The sequence below is a fragment of the Suncus etruscus genome, chromosome 12, assembly GCF_024139225.1.
Source record: "Suncus etruscus isolate mSunEtr1 chromosome 12, mSunEtr1.pri.cur, whole genome shotgun sequence".
Classification (NCBI taxonomy): Eukaryota; Metazoa; Chordata; class Mammalia; order Eulipotyphla; family Soricidae; genus Suncus; species Suncus etruscus.
Window position 1 is genome coordinate 33,797,844 of NC_064859.1, and position 18,048 is coordinate 33,815,891.

Consider the following 18,048-nt stretch of genomic DNA (forward strand, 5'->3'; position numbering starts at 1 on the left):
AGGAAAAAATACTTTCAATACAACTACTAGTTTATTTAAAGCAGGGGGTCTCAAACTCAATTTACCTGGGGGCCTCAGGAGGCAAAGTCGGGGTGAGGCAGGGTCGCATAAGGAATTTTGCTTACCGAATATTCACAATAAAAAATCGCATTAGTAAGAAAAAAAATCGCAAAAAATCGCATTAAACATTTGCATACCCTGAACGGAACTGCTCAGGGTATGCAAATGTTTAATGCGATTTTTTCTTACTAATGCGATTTTTATTGCAATTATTCGTTAAGCGAATAATCGCGAATCCTGCGATATTTGAAGGCCGGCCGCGGGCCACAAAATGTACAGACGGCCGCAAACGGCCCACAGGCTGCGAGTGTGAGACCCCTGATTTAAAGGAACCATACTTTGAATTATCAATGAATTCAGTAAGATGTTTTAAAATTTTCTGGACACTGAAAAAAATCAAGGTATATGTTAAATTAAACATGGACAAATAGAAGAGTTTAAACCTTTTGAAAATACTTACTAGTGTATCCATTTTCAAAAACTCTGAAGAAATAAGAATGGAAATGACATTTCCTGGTTCTAAAAGGAGAGAGAAATTAATTCCCTTTTGATTTGCACTTAAATCTCCTCAGAAATGGCATCTCACTTTAAAATATGTTACATTATAAAATTTAACCTTACTGTGTTAACTTACTAATTAACTTAACCTTACTACTGCAGTTTAGAAACATAAAAGAAAATGTAAAGTTAAAATTTAAGGCATACACAAAACACAGTAAATCTATCCTGAAATTAGATTCATATCAAATAGAAAGTCTACGCAGTGGTCCTCAAACTATGGCCCGCGGGCCACATATTGTATTTGTATCTGTTTTGTTTCTTCATTGCAAAATAAGATATATGCGGTGTGCATAAGAATTCGTTCATGGGGCCGGAGAGATAGCATGGAGGTAAGGCATTTGCCTCTCATGCAGGAGGTCATCGGTTCGAATCCCGGCGTCCCATATATGGTCCTCCCGTGCCTGCCAGGAGCAATTTCTGAGCCTGGAGCCAGGAATAACCCCTGAGCACTGCCGAACCACAAAAAAAAAAAAAAAAAAAAGAATTCGTTCATAAGTTTTGTTTTTACTATAGTCAGACCCTTCAATGGTCTGAGGGACAGTGAACTGGCTCCCTGTTTAAAAAGTTTGAGGACCCCTGGTCTACAGCCTAAGCTATGATATATATGTATATGGTTACATATATTATACTCCCTAGTTAAATCAAGAAAGATTAATTCTGAGGCTATTATTCATCATATACAAAATTCACTATGAAAAAATTTAAATATTTGCACTATGCATATAATGGTTGCAAATGATGCAATTATAATTAGCAACATTATTTCAAAAGTATTTCAATGCTTGCTAGAAATTTAAGATATTCTAATATATAAAATGTAGTACTGCAGAAGTATTAAAATTACTTCCTAAAGGCAGACTAGGTGAGTCTTCAGAAGCATAAATAGGAAAGAGCAATGCCAATTTAAGTTACCATTTTAATAAACCCATAATTTCCTGTGATTTTTTTTTCATTTTGGGCCACACCCGATGGGGTTACTCCTCGCTATGTGCTCAGAAATAGCTCCTGGCTTGGGGACAATATAGGATGCCGGGGGATCAAACCGTTGTCCATCCTAGGTTAAAGCGTGCAAGGCAAATGCCCCACTATTCGTGCCACCACTCTGGCCCCCCATGACATTTTCACTACAATAATTAATGTAAATAAGAGTCTTCAATGGCTAGAAAAAAAATTTCACTACTGTAATTTTCTTCAGTGTCACAACACAAAGGTTATATTAGGAGAGGCTAGGGATTGAACATGTGGTCTAGTATATGCCACGCTTATGATTTACCGTCAAGGACATTCTTAAAATTGTAATTCTTTTCCTTTTAAACTTTGAGCACATGATATTGAATACAGTGTCCACTCATATATTTAGGTGCCCTGCCTTAATATGTGCTAAAGTTGCAATACTTTTACCCTTTATTACTTTTATTATTATTTTATTTATTATTTTATTATTATTATTATTTTATTACTTTATTATTAATTGAGAAAAGAACACAGAGATGCCAGCGCAGCAGTAGAACACTTGCTTTGCATGTGTGAGGTCCCAAGTTCCATCCCTGCCACAGATATTTAAAAAATAAAGAAAAGAAGACAAATAATATGTAGTCTATTAAGCCAAGTAATATGATATGCTAGATCATCTAAAAGAAGAGCTACAGGACACTTAAGTAGTCCTTGCAGAACTGGTGGTCTAGAGACCAGTCCATTTGCCATGAATTTATAAATTAACTTTAACTTGGGGCTGGAGCGGTGGTGCAAGTGGTAGGGAATTTGCCTAGCATGCGTTAATCTAGGACGAACTACTGTTCTATCCCCAGGCATCCCATATGGTCCTGCAAGCCAGGAGCAATTTCTGAGCACATAGCCAGGAGTAACCCCATGAGAGTCACATGGTGTGGCCCAAAAACAAAACAAAACAAAAAACCAAACAAATAAAAACAAAAGCAAAAACAAAGAAAAGAAATAAATTAACTACAATTTATAAGGAAAAAACATTTCTTAATAGGCAATTACTAATCTGAGTATAAATACTATGTCCAAATAACTCCCCACATTTAAATTTCTGCCTAAAGTAGATAACAGATAACATAGAAATTTCACTTCAAAATAAGCAATAGGTTATCTTATACCTAAACTGGGCATCTCACAATCTTTATTCTCCTTAGTGTTCCTCTTAACATATTTTATCAGCCAGTTGAAAATATGAACATCACAATGAACTGAAATGTCCACTTCTTCCCAGCGCTGGGCATCCATTGATAAATATTCAGCAAAGTATTTCATTTCTGCTATCAAAAGATCTCGTGGGCAAATAAAATCTTCTTTCAAGTTTTTTGCTTCATCACATACATGAATCACCATGTTTGGCCTTCATAAAAATATTACAGAGAAACAAGATTATCAGCTTTAGAAGAGACAAGAATATTGACACTTGGGGCTGGAGACAGTAGTGCAACAGGCAAGGTGGGTAAGATGCTTGTCTTATAAGCAGCTAACCTAAATTCAATCCCTGGCACCCAATATAGTCCACCCCATGCCTCTGGGCTCACCAGGAATGAACCCTGAGCACAGAGCCAGGAGTAAGCCCTAAGTACAGCTAAAACTGAAACCAAAAACAACCAAACAAAAAAGAATACTGGCATTTAAACCGCTGTCCTTTGGCATACAAGGCAAACGCCTTACCGCTGTGCTATCTCTCCGGCCCAGAATTTTCCATTTTCTTATTCGTATCTGAGATTCTAATTAATTCTGGCGAAAAATCCTAACTTAACAAAACAAAAAAAATTTTTTTTTTGGTTTTTGGGCCACACCTGGCAGCACGCAGGAGTTACTCCTGGCTCTATGCTCAGAAATCACTCCTGGCAGGCTTGAGGGACCATATGGGATGCTGGGATTTGAACCACTGTCCTTCTACATGCGAGGCAAATGCCTTACCTCTATGCTATCTCTCCAGCCCCAAACAAAAATATTTTATTATATTACATATTCTTATATATAATGTATGTAGTTTAAAATATTAAGGTATATGTTCATTAAAACTTTAAAAATAATTCACAATAAAAAATAAAAAGTATACTTTTATTTGTTTCTGGGTCACACCCACACCTATTGGTGCACTCAGGCATCATTCTCAGTAGAGCTCAAAGATACTTAGCTAAGTTTGCAGACATTTGTGAAATATAAAAGGTTCTGAAGACTACATGTGCTTTTATACACATATTTTAAAACAATGTAAGGTTAACATACCAAAGAGTGTTTCAAAATTAAACTCCTTGAATTTACTTTTTCTTGAAAATTCTGTCAGCCTAAATGGAAATATCAGTGTAATCCAGAACTATCTCCATATCATTATAAAATGAAAGACATAAGCTGCTTTAGAATATGAAGTTAATGTACTAAACTTTACACATTTGTTTTTATTTATTTACCTTTGGTTTTTTGGGCCACATTGGGTGGTGCTCAAGGGTTATTCCTGGTTCTGCACTCATGAGTTACTCATGGCAATGCCTGGAGGACCATATGGGATGCCAGAGATCATACTTGGGTTTGCTGCATGCAAAGCTAACACCCTACCTGCTATATATGAATACAGCTCCATGAACTTTATACATTTGTAAAACACACACACACACACAATCACAGCAGTAAGGACCTGAGAGAAGTGGTCTTGGTCACTTTGGTGATGGTGAGATGAAGAAACTGTATATACTAAGACCATAAAAGTCATCACTATTGGGGCCGAGAGATAGCACAGCAATAAGGCATTTGCCTTGAATGCAGCTGACTTGGGACAGACCCGGTTCAATTCCTGGCATCCCATATAGTTCCCAACCCTCCCAGGCACAATTTCTGAGTGCAGAGCCAGGTCCACCCTGAGGGCCACTGGGTGTAACCGAAAAACAACAACAAAAAAGTCAACACTATTGTTGACACATGGCACCTTAACATCACTACAAGTATATAACACTAGCACTGTTATGACTGTAAAACAAAATAATAATACCCTCAAATTATATTTGGGAGGACAAGTAAACATTTTGTCAAAATAAAAGGGATTTAAATAACTTCACAAATTGTTAATCAAAAAAAATATGATCGGGCCCGGAGAGATAGCACAGCGGCATTTGCCTTGCAAGCAGCCGATCCAGGACCAAAGGTGGTTGGTTCGAATTCCGGTGTCCCATATGGTCCCCCGTGCCTGCCAGGAGCTATTTCTGAGCAGACAGCCAGGAAGAACCCCTGAGCAACGCCGGGTGTGGCCCAAAAACCAAAAAAAAAAATATATATATATATATATATATATGATCAAAATGTAAGCAGGTAAGCATTGGTATAATGAAGCATAGTATTTATGTGGTTTGTATAAAACCAGGTTATTCTAACTATAAATTAGTTATAAAAATCACTGAATTAAATACATTGTGAATTTCTTTTTCTTATTCTCTGAGCTATGTCTGGCTTGCCTGGGCTCACTCTAAGTGGAGCTTATGGGATCAGATGGTGCCAGTGATTGAATCCGGGACCCTAGCATCAAAGCATGCATGTCAGCATTTTGAGTCATCTATCTGGCCCCTGAGTATGATACATTTTGGTGAAATATAAAAAAATTAAATATTAATATTTATATTACTATCAACGATATCAATTAATATTTATATTACTAGAAATGTACTAATATTTAAAATAATTAGAAAAATTAAAATTAAAATATAAAATATAAATTTAGGGGGGGAGTGAAAGCACAACTGGAAGGACATTTTCTTTGCATACAGACCACCTGGGTTTGATCCCTGGCATTTCTTATGGTCCCCAGAGCCTACCAGGAGTAATTTCTAAGTACAGGAATAACCCCTGAGCACCACCAGGTGTGCTCCTCCCAAAAAACAACAAAAAATACCAACTTATTTATCCAATTTAACCTTTTATTTTGGAGTGCTGAGGATTAAACTCCAGGCCCAATACAGGCAAGGAATGTTCTACCAATGAACACCTGTGGCCTGCATTTTAGCTATTTATAAATGAGCCTATCTATCAATAGTCTTTTTTTTTTTTTTTTTTTTTTTTTGGTTTTTGGACGATGCCCAGTTACGCTCAGGGGTTTCTCCTGGCTCTGGGCTCAGAAATCGCTCCTAGCAGGCTCAGGGAACCATATGAGAAGCCAGGATCCGAACCATCATCAGTCCTTGACCTGCTGTGTGAAAGGCAAATGCATTACCGCTGTGCTCTCGCTCCAGCCTCCTATATTTTAGTTGGTTTTTTTTTTTTTTTTTTTTTGGTTTTTCGGGCCACACCCATTTGATGCTCAGGGGTTACTCCTGGCTAAGCACTCAGAAATTACCCCTGGCTTGGGGGGACCATATGGGACGCCGGGGGATCGAACCGCGGTCCTGATCCTTGGCTAGCGCTTGCAAGGCAGACACCTTACCTCTAGCGCCACCTCGCCGGCCCCCCTATATTTTAGTTTAATATGAACTAACTGGATTTCAACTATTTCAGCAGCTGAGTAGTATGAACTTACTAAAGTAGGAATATGAAATTCCTAGACTATTTTAATCATTGTACATAATTACCAAGCATATATTTTGTAATTTAATGTGGATATTTATAGCAAATCTTTTCTAGCAAAGAACCAGCCTCCTACCCTTCAGATTCTTCAGTCTTTTCTTCACCATTATGAGTAGTACCATTTTCACATTCTGAAGAACAATTTCTGGAAGCTAAATACAGAATACAGAAACAAACATACAAAAAAAAAAAAAGACAGTGGAGAGATTAGTGTTTAGCTGAGAACAGGTTTTTACTTAATGAGTGGTTAGACTGTAAGTGCATGGTTTCCAAAGATGAAGATGGTATTTTGATAGGTAATTTAAGAATCATTTCTCTTAATATTGCTAAGGATATATGAAGAAACAGTATTAAAAGAGGATCACAAATTCCTTCTGTTATACTCAAGATCTTAAAAATAATGTATAGAGGGGGCCAAAGAGATAGCATGGAGGTAAGATGTTTGCCTTGCATGCAGAAGGACGGTGGTTCGATTCCTGGCATCTCATATGGTCCTCGAGCTTGGGGGCAATTTCTGAGTGTAGAGCCAGGAGTAACCCCTGAGCACTGCCGGTGTGACCCGAAAACCAAAAAAAAAAAAAAAGTACAAAGAAGGGCCCGAGCAGTAGTGCAAGTGGTAGGGCATCTGCCTTGCATGCGGCTAACCTAGGACGGACATTCCTTGGTGTCCCATATGGGGGACCCCCCCCCAAAAGCCAGGAGCAATTTCTGAGCACATAGCCAGGAGTAATCCCTGAGTGTCACTGCGTGTGGCCCAAAATAAACCACCCCCCCAAAAAAATACAGAGAAAAGCAAATGTTCAAATCAACAATACCTCTTTCTCTTCTGAAGTAATCAAAAATTTGGGGGAGATTTCGAGATATACCCAGAAATCGTCACAGGGCTACATTAAGCATTTCTGAGAACTAAATCTGCACTGGCTGCATACAAAGCAAGTACCTTATACCTTGTATTAGCTGATCTATATCAAAATATTTTTCTACCTGTAAACATTATCTTAATATAGCAAAGACAAAATTTCAAATTGAGAAAGATACAGTTTTGTTTGTTTTGGGGTCACATCTGGAGGTGCTCATGGGTTACTCCTGGCTCTACACTCAGAGATTACTCCTGCCTGACTTGGGAGACTATATGTGGTGTCGAAAATTTAATTTGGGTTAGCTGTGAGCAAGGACCTACCTGCTATCCCATTGCTCCAGCCCCAGAAATAGATTTTTCAATCAATGTGGATATTAACTTTTAAATATTGAATTGTACAATATTTTTCACAATTACCCTACAGACAGGCTTACCTGTTTTAGAAATTGCATCCTGATCAGTCGGTGACTCCTGAAACTCTCCCTGTGTACCAAGCAGTGAGGATTTTATATATAGGGCTAAACTTTCCACAGGATTCTCTCCAGTTGCCATTAAGGGATTGTAGTGGTTGTCTACTGGGGAGCATCCCCTGCTCTTCAGTTCTTCAAACCTTTTTGCACACTGTAATGATATAAAAGAAAGATAATATAGATGGGGAGTGTCTTTTACAAAAATGTGAGGATTTATTTTCTTGCCTTCTGTTTGAAAACACTTTTTCTAGAATCATTGGGTAACATCAAGATAATAACATGTATCAATAAACAAGAATTTTTTGTTTATCTTTGGGGGGGCACATTGGCAGTGCTCGGGATCCCTCCTGCCTGGTGGGGTTCACGAAACCATGTTTGGTGCCAGGGATAGAATCTTGGTCAGCTGTATGCAAGGTAAGCACTCTACCCACTATACTATCACTCTGGCCCAAGAAGTTTTTTGAAGGGGAGGCCATACCCAATGATTCTTAGGGCTTATTGCTGGCTCTGTTCTCAGGATACTATATCCTCAGTCCTGCAACTTTCATATGTCACAGAAAAGAATCATATAGTTAAATACTTAGAATTTCTGGATCTACATAAAGGAACTAAGATTAATCTACAATTCTTTCAATTTTTCTGTATGCTTGAAATAGTCCCCAAAGGGGCCAGAGTGACAGTACAGTGGGTAGGGTTCTTGCCTTGCATGCAGTCAACCTGGGTTAGAGCCTTAGCACCAATATGGTCCTCTAAGCATCACCACAATAATTCCTGAGTACAGAGCAGGAGTAAGTCCTGAGCGCTGCTGTGTGTGGGCCCCTCCACATACACCCAAGTTGGGAAATCTTTGAATTCATAGGCATGTGAATAGTATACACTAAAATGTAAGTTTTCTTGTGATTTCACAAAAACCTAAAACTAAGGGCAAATAATCTCTGTGGGTCCTGCTTTCCTAAATTGTAAATGAAGAGGGTAGAATTTGATTCATTTGTAGACTGAACAAATATTTACTAAATATAGATGCTGCTGCTGGTATACATGCTTAAGACCTAATTGAGAAAATTACCACTGTCAAAGTTCTGGAACCTAGAGATGGTTCACCCACTTTAGGATTTTATTTTTCTTTCTTCTTTTTTTTGTTTTGTTTTTGGGCCACAGCCAGAGACACTCAGGGCTTACTCCTGGCTATGCGCTAAGAAATCGCTCCTGGCTAGGGGGACCATATGGGACGCTGGGGGATCAAACCGCAGTCTGTCCTAGGTTAGCACGTGCAAGGCAAATGCCCTACCACTTGTACCACTGCTCCAGCCCCATTCTTTTTTCTTAATATAGTACTTATCTTCCCTTTGTGAAACTCCAACCCAACCTTTATCTCCAGGTTGTATGGAAAAGTAAAGGAAGATGAACATCCAGATGAAACTGGAGAAATACCTATGAGAGATGGAGACAGCTCCTTGAGAAAGGCAATCCAAGCAAAAGTGCCTCATAGTCCCTGAGAATGCGAATCCCAGAATTATGGACAAGAGCTGTTGCTTCAGAGAAAGGCACTACCAATGATGTGGTTTCAAACACAATCCCAATTCCAGTCCCAGAGCCCACCATCCCTACTAAAATCACCCTAATCCCAGTGAATATGGCCACCGTGTTGGATGTCCCTAGAAATGGTGCTGCCTTGGAAACTGTGGTTAGGAACAAGTGAGGTCAGTGGACATAGGTCTGTCAAGCTGTTGGGTCTCTATACCTCTCTGTTCATTTCTCAGGTACTTTCAGCACCCAAGAACACAAAAATCTGCTCAGCAGATGGGAGGTGCCCCTGACCAAGAAAAGGCTGGAGACAAATTTGGCATGGTAGATATGCAGAGGGGCTTTGGGACTTCGGCAAGAGAGAGGTTCCAGGCAGAAAAGACAGAAAAAGGTTTTAGTGGCAAAATTCTGGGGCCAGTTTTTCTCAAATTGGGGTTTATGGATGAATTACCAAAAATGAGTCCCTATAAGAATTAGATTTCAGACACAGGTGAAGGATCAGTGTTAAAACATTGTATGCTGGGGCTGGAGAGATAGCACAGCGGTAGGACATTTGCCTTGCATGCAGAAGGACTGTGGTTCGAATCCTAGCATCCATATGTTCCCCCGCACCTGCCAGTGATTTCTGAGCATAGAGCCAGGAGTAACCCGAGCGCTGCCGGGTGTGACCCAAAAACCAAAACAAACAAACAAAAAAGACCCAAAAAAACATTGTATGCAGAAACTTAATCATGAATAACTGTCATTTCCATGACTAGCTTAAAAAATTTGTTAAGATTTCAAGCGTTGTTTTTTCTTTTAATTAAATATTGGAGGCTTTCCAAGTAGTACTCAGGGAGTCCCAGGACCACTCTCGGGATTCTTGATTAAATAAACTGGCAATTTAATGCTAGAGCCCAATGGTGTGTTATGACTGCAGTGTTAGAGACCCTGAAGGCCAACCCCAGCAATGCTCAGGACCTCTAAGGAAGCCATATGGTGCTAGAGATTAAAACTAGGTCAGGAACATGTAAGGCATGTACCCTACCTAACCCAGCCCAAAATTTAAGTTTTGCTTTTGAGGATAGCATTAATAAAATTACCTACATCATCAGAATGACAGGCCATTTTAGTATCTACATATTTTTCTGTCTACACACATAGTGGTAAAATATACTTTAATTTCTCAACGAAATTTTAAAAGACAAAGAGGATAGAAAAATACTACAGTGGGTTGGGAGTGTTTGCCTTTCATATAGCTACCTTGTTCAATCCCTGGCACTACATATGGTGCCACATATAAGCCCTGTCAAGAGTGATTCTTGAGTGCAAACCCCAGGGGTAAGTCTTGAGTAACAGCACGTGTGGTCCAAAAACCAAAAAAAAAAAAAAAAAAACCAAACATACACATTTGAGAAAAATGAATAGAAAGTTAAAGAAGAGACTTAGTAGAGGAGAAATGCATTTATATCAAGGGAAGACAAATAATGTCATGGTATAATCCAAGACTCCATACTTGGTACAAGAGAAGAACTGAGAAAGAATGAAGACAAGAAGACTTTGAAGGGTAATTCTATACCACTACATACTGTGCATTTGTGTTATAATCAGTGATTTAATTTTAACAAGACAATAAGCAACACTAAACAATACTAGTTTGAATTTTTTTCATTTTCACTTGTGTCTGTGATATTTAAATTAAATTCATAGCAGTATATATATTTATTTTATTTTGGGGGGGTTTGGACCACATCTGGCTGTGCTCAGCAATCACTCTTGGGAGAGCTCAGTGAGTAGGGTACTTGCCTTGTACCTAACTGTCAGATTTGATCCCTGGCACCCCATCTCATCCCCGGGGTCCTTCCAGAAATGATCCCTAAATGCAGAGCCAGGAATAAACCCTGAATACCACCAAAAGTATCCCCCACAAACAAGCAAACAGCAAAAAGAAAAGTGAAGTCAACACTGGGAATTTTCAAGATTTTTTTCCTTTATGAAACTTCGTACTTTAAGAATTACAACTTTAGGGACTTAATAATAGCCTAATTTACAAAAACTTGTTAATTTTATAGGAACATTTAACATTTACATGAAAATATCATTAGTGAATTTTCAATTATAAACATGTAAGACATGACTTAATTTAAATATTTCAGGTGGTTTAATATGCTAAATAATTGATATATTTTACATTTAGTGAACTTATTCATGAAGTACATTTAGCATTCATACGATATGAGTAATTCAAATTTTTCTTCATTGTTCCTTATAATTTGTTACTTTTTAAGATTTTTTTTCAAGAGGTGTCCTGAGGCTGTTATTTACCTCTTTAGGTGTTAGTCCAGGCACAAGTCTTGCCACAGTTTCCCAGTTGATGGTCTGATGAATTCCAATTAACGGGTAAAGAAACATGTCTAACACCATTTGGTTGTTGTTGTTCAGGAAATTGTTGTTTTCTGGATATCCATGACTCATCTTTTGGAGCTAGAGATAGAGAGAACCAATTATTTACACATGAAATTTAAATGTTTTGAGAATGTTAATAAATTAGTTATACTTCATTCCCAAGAATTATTTGGTACTATTTAATGGAAAAATAAAACGGACCTAAAATAAACACAGGACATACAGCTTATACTTTTTTTTTTTTTTTTTTTTTTTGGTTTTTGGGCCATACCCAGCGCTGCTCAGGGGTCACTCCTGGCTGTCTGCTCAGAAATAGCTCCTGGCAGGCACGGGGGACCATATGGGACACTGGGATTCGAACCAACCACCTTTGGTCCTGGATCAGCTGCTTGCAAGGCAAACGCCGCTGTGCTATCTCTCCGGGCCCACAGCTTATACTTTTAAAATATAATAATGTGATTTAAATAATGTATAACATATAAAATATAATAGAATGTAAATTGATTGGTGAATGGATGGACAGAATAAATAGATGAATAAATGTTATTTTAAAAAAGCCTTTAAATGAGGACAGAGCAATAGTATAGCAGTTTCTGCATGAAAAGCATTCACTCTAGTCTCTGAGCCTGCCATTCACCAATCGTAGTCAATAGAGAGAACTTTCTCTCTGATCTGTCTTAAAGTTAGTTATGAGTCAACAAAGACATTTTAAGAACTTTTGTCAGCTTAATTAAGCTAAAATTATGTTTTAAGAATTTTTTTTTATCAATGATCTGACATATTTATTTTATTCATTTACTAAATGCCCACTCTATGTAAGGCATTTTTTCTGAAGTCAGACCATAAATGTATGAATAAATGGGGATGGAAAAATAGCTCAAAGGGCTGGAGTAAATGCTTTGCAGAAGATCCAGGTTCGAGCTCTAGCACTGCATGGTCCTCAGAATACTGCCTGTAGCAGCCTCAAATTGCCAGTGGAAGGTGCTTCCTCCTTAAAAAAAAAAATAGTCATGGGGCCCGGAGATAGCATGGAGATAAGGCATTTGCCTTGCCTGCAGAAGGTTGGTGGTTCGAATGCTGGCATCCCATATGGTCCCCTGAGCCTGCCAGGAGCGATTTCTGAGCATAGAGCCTGGAATAACCCCTGAGCACTGCCTGGTGTGACACCCCCCCCCCAAAAAAAGTCATAATTCTGATTTATATGGAAAGAAACTCCATATAGAAATTTTGGGTTATGAGTATATAATCTCCAAATAGAAACTGTTCCTCTGGAAAAATGTTTTATAAAAACAAAGGGAAGAGGCATTGACAGTACAGTTGAAAAACCACTACCTGACGCTGCAAAAAAAAAAAAAAAAAAAAAAGTCTGAAGCCCTGGTTTGAATTTTAACTCCACACATTCTAGTCAAGAAAAGTCATCCAAACTCATCAATTAAAGTGATGGGCTTCATAGACAGATTACAGATTCAAAGACTTATTTTGTGAGAATATTTTGAAGACATTAACAGCACCTCACATATATTATGAAGTATAACATAATAGTACTTACCATCCAAGACTATGCTGAGGATTAGTGAGATCTTTAAATGTTGTAATGGGAAATTGGAATGAGGAAGCACTGAGATTATTATAATGATATTATTTACATAAGACACTGGACAACATAAAGTTATTCTATTTTCTTCTGCATGAACATTAAAATAGAGAAAAAGGGGTTAAAACAACAGAAGAGGAGGTAAGGCGCTTGCCTTGGGTCAATAATCAGTACACACACACACACACACACACACACACACACACACACACACACAATTAGTACCCCATACAACCCTAGAGCACTGCCAAGAGAGAGATCCCTAAAGACAGAGCTTTTTGGGCATTCAGCTCCAGTCTATATTACCTGATTCTAGCCCATCGCATGATACCTCTCTTGGTAACTTAGAAGTTGTGAGTTTTGGGCCTGGAGAGAGAGCACAGCGGCATTTGCCTTGCAAGCAGCCGATCCAGGACCAAAGGTGGTTGGTTCGAATCCCGGTGTCCCATATGGCCCCTGTGCCTGACAGGAGCTATTTCTGAGCAGACAGCCAGGAGAAACCCCTGAGCACCGCCGGGTGTGGCCCAAAAACCAAAAACCAAAAAAAAAAAAAAAAAAAAAAGTTGTAAGTTTTAGAGGTACTTAGTTTTTCTTTAGTTTGTTGGGTATATTTTGGATCATACCTGACAGTGCTCTAGGGGCTACCAGCCATGTCTATACCTCAGGGTATGGCCCAAAAACCAAAAACCAAAAAAAAAAAAAGAAGGTTCATTTTTGTTTTTTTTTTGTTTGTTTGTTTTTGGGTCACACCTGGTGGCAGCGCTCAGGGGTTCCTTCTGGCTCTATGCTCAGAAATCGCTCCTGGCAGGCTTAAGGGGGGGGGGCATATGGGATGCCGGGATTCGAACCACAGTCCTTCTGCATGCAAAGCAAACGCCCTACCTCCATCTATCTCTCAGGCCCCTAGAAGGTTCATTTTTAAAGCGAAACGTCTGTTAACAGAAATAAAAATCCCATTTGTTCTTCTGTCCTTTTTTCCAAGTCATAAAGACTTAAGTTGTGATTTGGATGCCGTATATATATATATATAATATATATCTAGTATCTATCTATTTATATAGAATGTATATTGTATATATACTCTATTCTAATATATATTCTATTTTCTTTTGTTTTTTTCAGACCACACCTGTTTGATGGTCAGGGGTGACTCCTGGCTAAGCACTCAGAAATTGCCCCTGGCTTGGGGGGACCCTATGGGACGCCGGGGGATCGAACCTCGGTCCTTCCTTGGCTAGCGCTTGCAAGGCAGACACCTTACCTCCAGCGCCACCTCTCCGGCCCATATATTCTATACACATAGAATATATACTCTATATACGTGTGTCTATATATTCTTCTCTCTTCATAGTCTACACTGGCTCTTCTCTTCCACTTGGCCCTGACTGGGGGCCCACCTGGCGGTGCTGGAGGATCAGACGAGCCGCCGGGGGTGGAGCCCGGTGGGCCGCGCGTGCCAGGCCGGCGCCCGCCTATCCCCGCCGTGGCCCCTCGGTGCCGCCCGCAGGGGCAAACGGGCGTGGGAGGGAGGGAGGGAGGGGCCGTGGGATCCGCGGCCTCTCGCCGAGACGCCAAGACACGGGTGTGCGCCCGGCCCCGCGCCCCGTCAGGCACGGCCACCCCAGAGGATGGACAAAGACGCCGGGCCGTGGGGCAGACGCGGGGGGCTCCCGGGCCGCCCCACGGCGGGTCAGGACCTCCCCGCGCCCCGCGTCAGCCTCTCACCTCCGCAGGGCCGCCGCGGGGGGCCCTCACAGCGCCGGGGTCACCTCGGCCGCCGGCCCCGCCCACGCCCCTGCCATCCGGCCCGGCCCGGCCCTCGCCTCGCCGCGCCGCACCGCGCTCTGCGCGCCGCACCGGCCCCGCTCGCTCGGCCCGCGGCGCAGGGGGCGGGACCTCTGGAAAGAGCCAATCATATCGCAGCGCCACGGCGGCGAAGCCAATGAGCGACAGGATCCTACCGGGGAGGGCGGAGCTCCCGGCCCGAGGCTGCGGCTCGGCTCAGCTCGCCTTTCGCTGCTTCCTTCCCCTGCACTCCCCCCTCCCCTTGGGCGTGAGTTCACTCCTCTCCCAGGCCTGCCGCAGGGCCACTGCCTGCAGCCTCCTAGCGTCTTGTTTCTTAGTAACCAAGTTCCTCTGAACCAGGTTTTGGGTGACCGACTGAACAGAATGAACATAAAAGAATGCATACAGGCGAGGTGGAATATAAATGGTAGATGGTACAAGGCCACTTTGACATGCCTACTTGTATTAGGTAGAAGAGGAAAACTATGAGCTCAAGGGCACCCAGGACAGAATTTACATTTTTTTTTTTTTAAAATAGAATCATTCCTTGAAAATAGTTTAGTGGTAAAGGATTGCCTCAGGTGTGTAAGATTTGGAATTTAATTCTTTTATTTATTTATTTAATTTTGGAATTGAATTCTTGACCCCGGAGAAAGTTATTCAACGAATATGTGCTGCAATAATACAGATAACAAAAATATAACAAAAATAGACTATTGCAGGCTGGAAAGCTAGGGACTTTTTCTTTGGTAATGAAGGAAAGGGTTACTTTTATCTGGAAGGCAGATGATCACGCCTACCATTCTAAGGGAAGTCATACAGAAAAGGTCAGAATGTATTAACTATCCCCAAAATGCAAGGGTCAACAGAAAGAAATCAGTTCAGAATTAATTTGCAAAGAGTGAGGTATTTCACCAGTGAGAATGGCATCTCTCAGAAAAACTTACATCAACAACATTGGTGGGGATACTGTGAAAAAAAGGAACTGTTCACTGTTCTGATTGGAATAGCTCTAGTTCAGCCTCTATGGAGAAGTGTAGGATTTCTAAAATATAAAGTAAGAATAAAGCTTTCTTCCACATGTCCCAGTGATTTCACTTCTTGGTACCTACACTTTGGTACACACACACACAAAATCAACCTTTTTTCTAAGTTTTGGGAAAAAATTTAAATGGAAAAGGTATGCCAGACAAGAACTAATTTGAAAAGAATATATATAGCAACCCATGCTCATCATTAAGTACAATAACTGGCATATGGAAGGAACCCAAATGTTCAGTGAAAGATGAGTGGATAAGGAAATTGTGGTTTGGGGCTGCCGGAATAGGAAAGTGGGTAAGGTGCTTATCTTGCTGGCAGGCAAACCAGTTCAATCTCCAGCACTACATATGGTTCCCCAAACACAGAGTCCTGCTAGTGATCCTTGAGCACACGGGCGCGCACCCCTAACAATTATGAATTACATACATGCTATCTCTCCGGCCCCCACAAGGGAGTAAGTGCCATACAGCTATCAGAAAAATTAGATCTAGACCAGAGAGCTTAAGTACAGGGGATAAAGCACTTGCCTTACATGCAGCTGATTTGGCTTCAATCTCCCAAAGTGTAAGGATTTTGTTTTTAGTTCTAGTTTTTGAGCCTTACCTGGTTACTTTCAGAGCTTATTCCTGGCACTGCACTTAGGAATTCCTTGGTGGTGCTCAGGGGATCATATGGAATGCTGGCTATTGTACCCTGTCGGCCACATGCAAAGCTCTGCTTTACCTGCTGCATTACCTCTCTGTTCCCAGTGCTTAGTTCCCTGAGCAATGCAGAAACTGACACCTAAGAACAGAGCAAATAGTAGCCCTAGCACCGCTGTGTGTGGCAAAAGAAGGGAAGATTCCAGTTCACTGCAACTTATAGTTTATTTGTATTATGTTAAGCAAATAAGTGAGAGGGAGGACACATATTTGATAATCTCACTCATTTGTGCTATATAGAAAAAAAACTAGGGAATAGATAGTATTAAGTATAAGGGCATGGATTACAAAATTGAGATTACCAAATAGTAGGTGAAGGGAGCAAAGAGGAAAGAGGTGAACTGGAAGTGACATAAAAATATAGGTGAAGGTAAAACAACTTTGCATTAAAATTATAAGGGGTCAAAGTGATAGCACAGCAGATAGGGCGTTTGCCTTGCATGCGGCTGATTGAGGTTTGGTTCCCAGCATCTCATATGGTCCCCCAAGCCTGCCAGGAATGATTCCTGAGCACAGAGCCAGGAGTAACCCCTCAGCACCACCTTTGTGACCCACAATCAAAACGAATTATAAGTGCTTATACTAACCTTTCTAACCATGTTAGATAACATGTTATCCAAACCACAATAAAAATTCTAAATTAGGAGTCAGAGTGATAGCACAGCAGTAGGGCATTTGCCTTGAATGCGGCCAACCCAGTACAGGCCCTGGTTTGATTCCTAGCATCCCATATATGGTCCCCCAAGCCTGCCAGGAGTGATTTCTGAGTGCAGATTCAGGAGTAACACTAACGGCGCCAGGTGTGACCCAAAAACAAAACAAAAAATTTTTCTAAATTAAAAAAATTCATTTGCAAAGGCAAAAGAGATTAGTATTCTGTTAATGATTCTCTATCCATAAAATCTGAGTCTTCTGTGATCCCAAACTCCTGGGCATCTGTGATAATAGTTACCAAGTTTTTTAAAAAATAATTTTTTAAATTGGGCTGGAGAGATAGCACAGTGTAGGGTGTTTGCTTTGCACACAGCCAACCTGCTAATGGTGGTTCAAATCCTAGCATCCAATATGGTCCCCTGAGCCTGCCAAGGGCAATTTATGAGCACAGAGCCAGGAGTAACCCCTGAGCACTGCCAGGTGTGACCCAAAACCAAATCAAAACAACAAAAACCTCTTTAATTGAATCACTGTGATACAAAGTTATTTATGATTGAATTTCAGTTATATACAACACCCTTCACCAGTACCCTTCACCAGTTTTCCTGTCACCAGTGTCCCAGTTAACTTTCCACCCTTCCCCTGCCTGCCTTGTGCAGATATTTTTCTTCTCTCTCTCTCTCTCTTTTTTTTTTATCTTCTAGATACTGTGGTCTGCAATACTGTGGTCTGTTATTGAAGGAGTATTACCAAATCACCAGATCTCCTTTCTGCACTCAGATCTTGTCCAGAATATAATTTCCAACTATCATTGTCATAGTGGTTTCTTTTCTGCCTATACTACACTCCCATAATCTT

At 40.4% G+C, this 18,048-nt stretch overlaps 1 protein-coding gene across 2 annotated transcripts in view; it reads right to left on the reverse strand.

Moving 5' to 3' along the window:
• The window catches only part of SANBR (SANT and BTB domain regulator of CSR), a 61,596-nt gene extending 46,779 nt beyond the window's left edge, over positions 1–14,817 (reverse strand). Inside the window, exons 1-6 of one of the 2 annotated variants that reach the window (XM_049784737.1) lie at positions 14,735–14,817; positions 11,335–11,493; positions 7,459–7,657; positions 6,254–6,329; positions 2,742–2,980; positions 521–579 (exon numbers count right to left, since the gene is read on the reverse strand). In XM_049784737.1, the coding sequence (XP_049640694.1) occupies positions 521–579; positions 2,742–2,980; positions 6,254–6,329; positions 7,459–7,657; positions 11,335–11,484 (723 nt within the window). In that variant the 5' untranslated portion in view covers positions 11,485–11,493; positions 14,735–14,817. Of the gene's footprint in view, positions 1–520; positions 580–2,741; positions 2,981–6,253; positions 6,330–7,458; positions 7,658–11,334; positions 11,494–14,734 lie in introns of those variants that run through there. The other variant, XM_049784736.1, reaches the window with a different exon arrangement.
• Between the last annotated feature and the right edge of the window lie 3,231 nt (positions 14,818–18,048).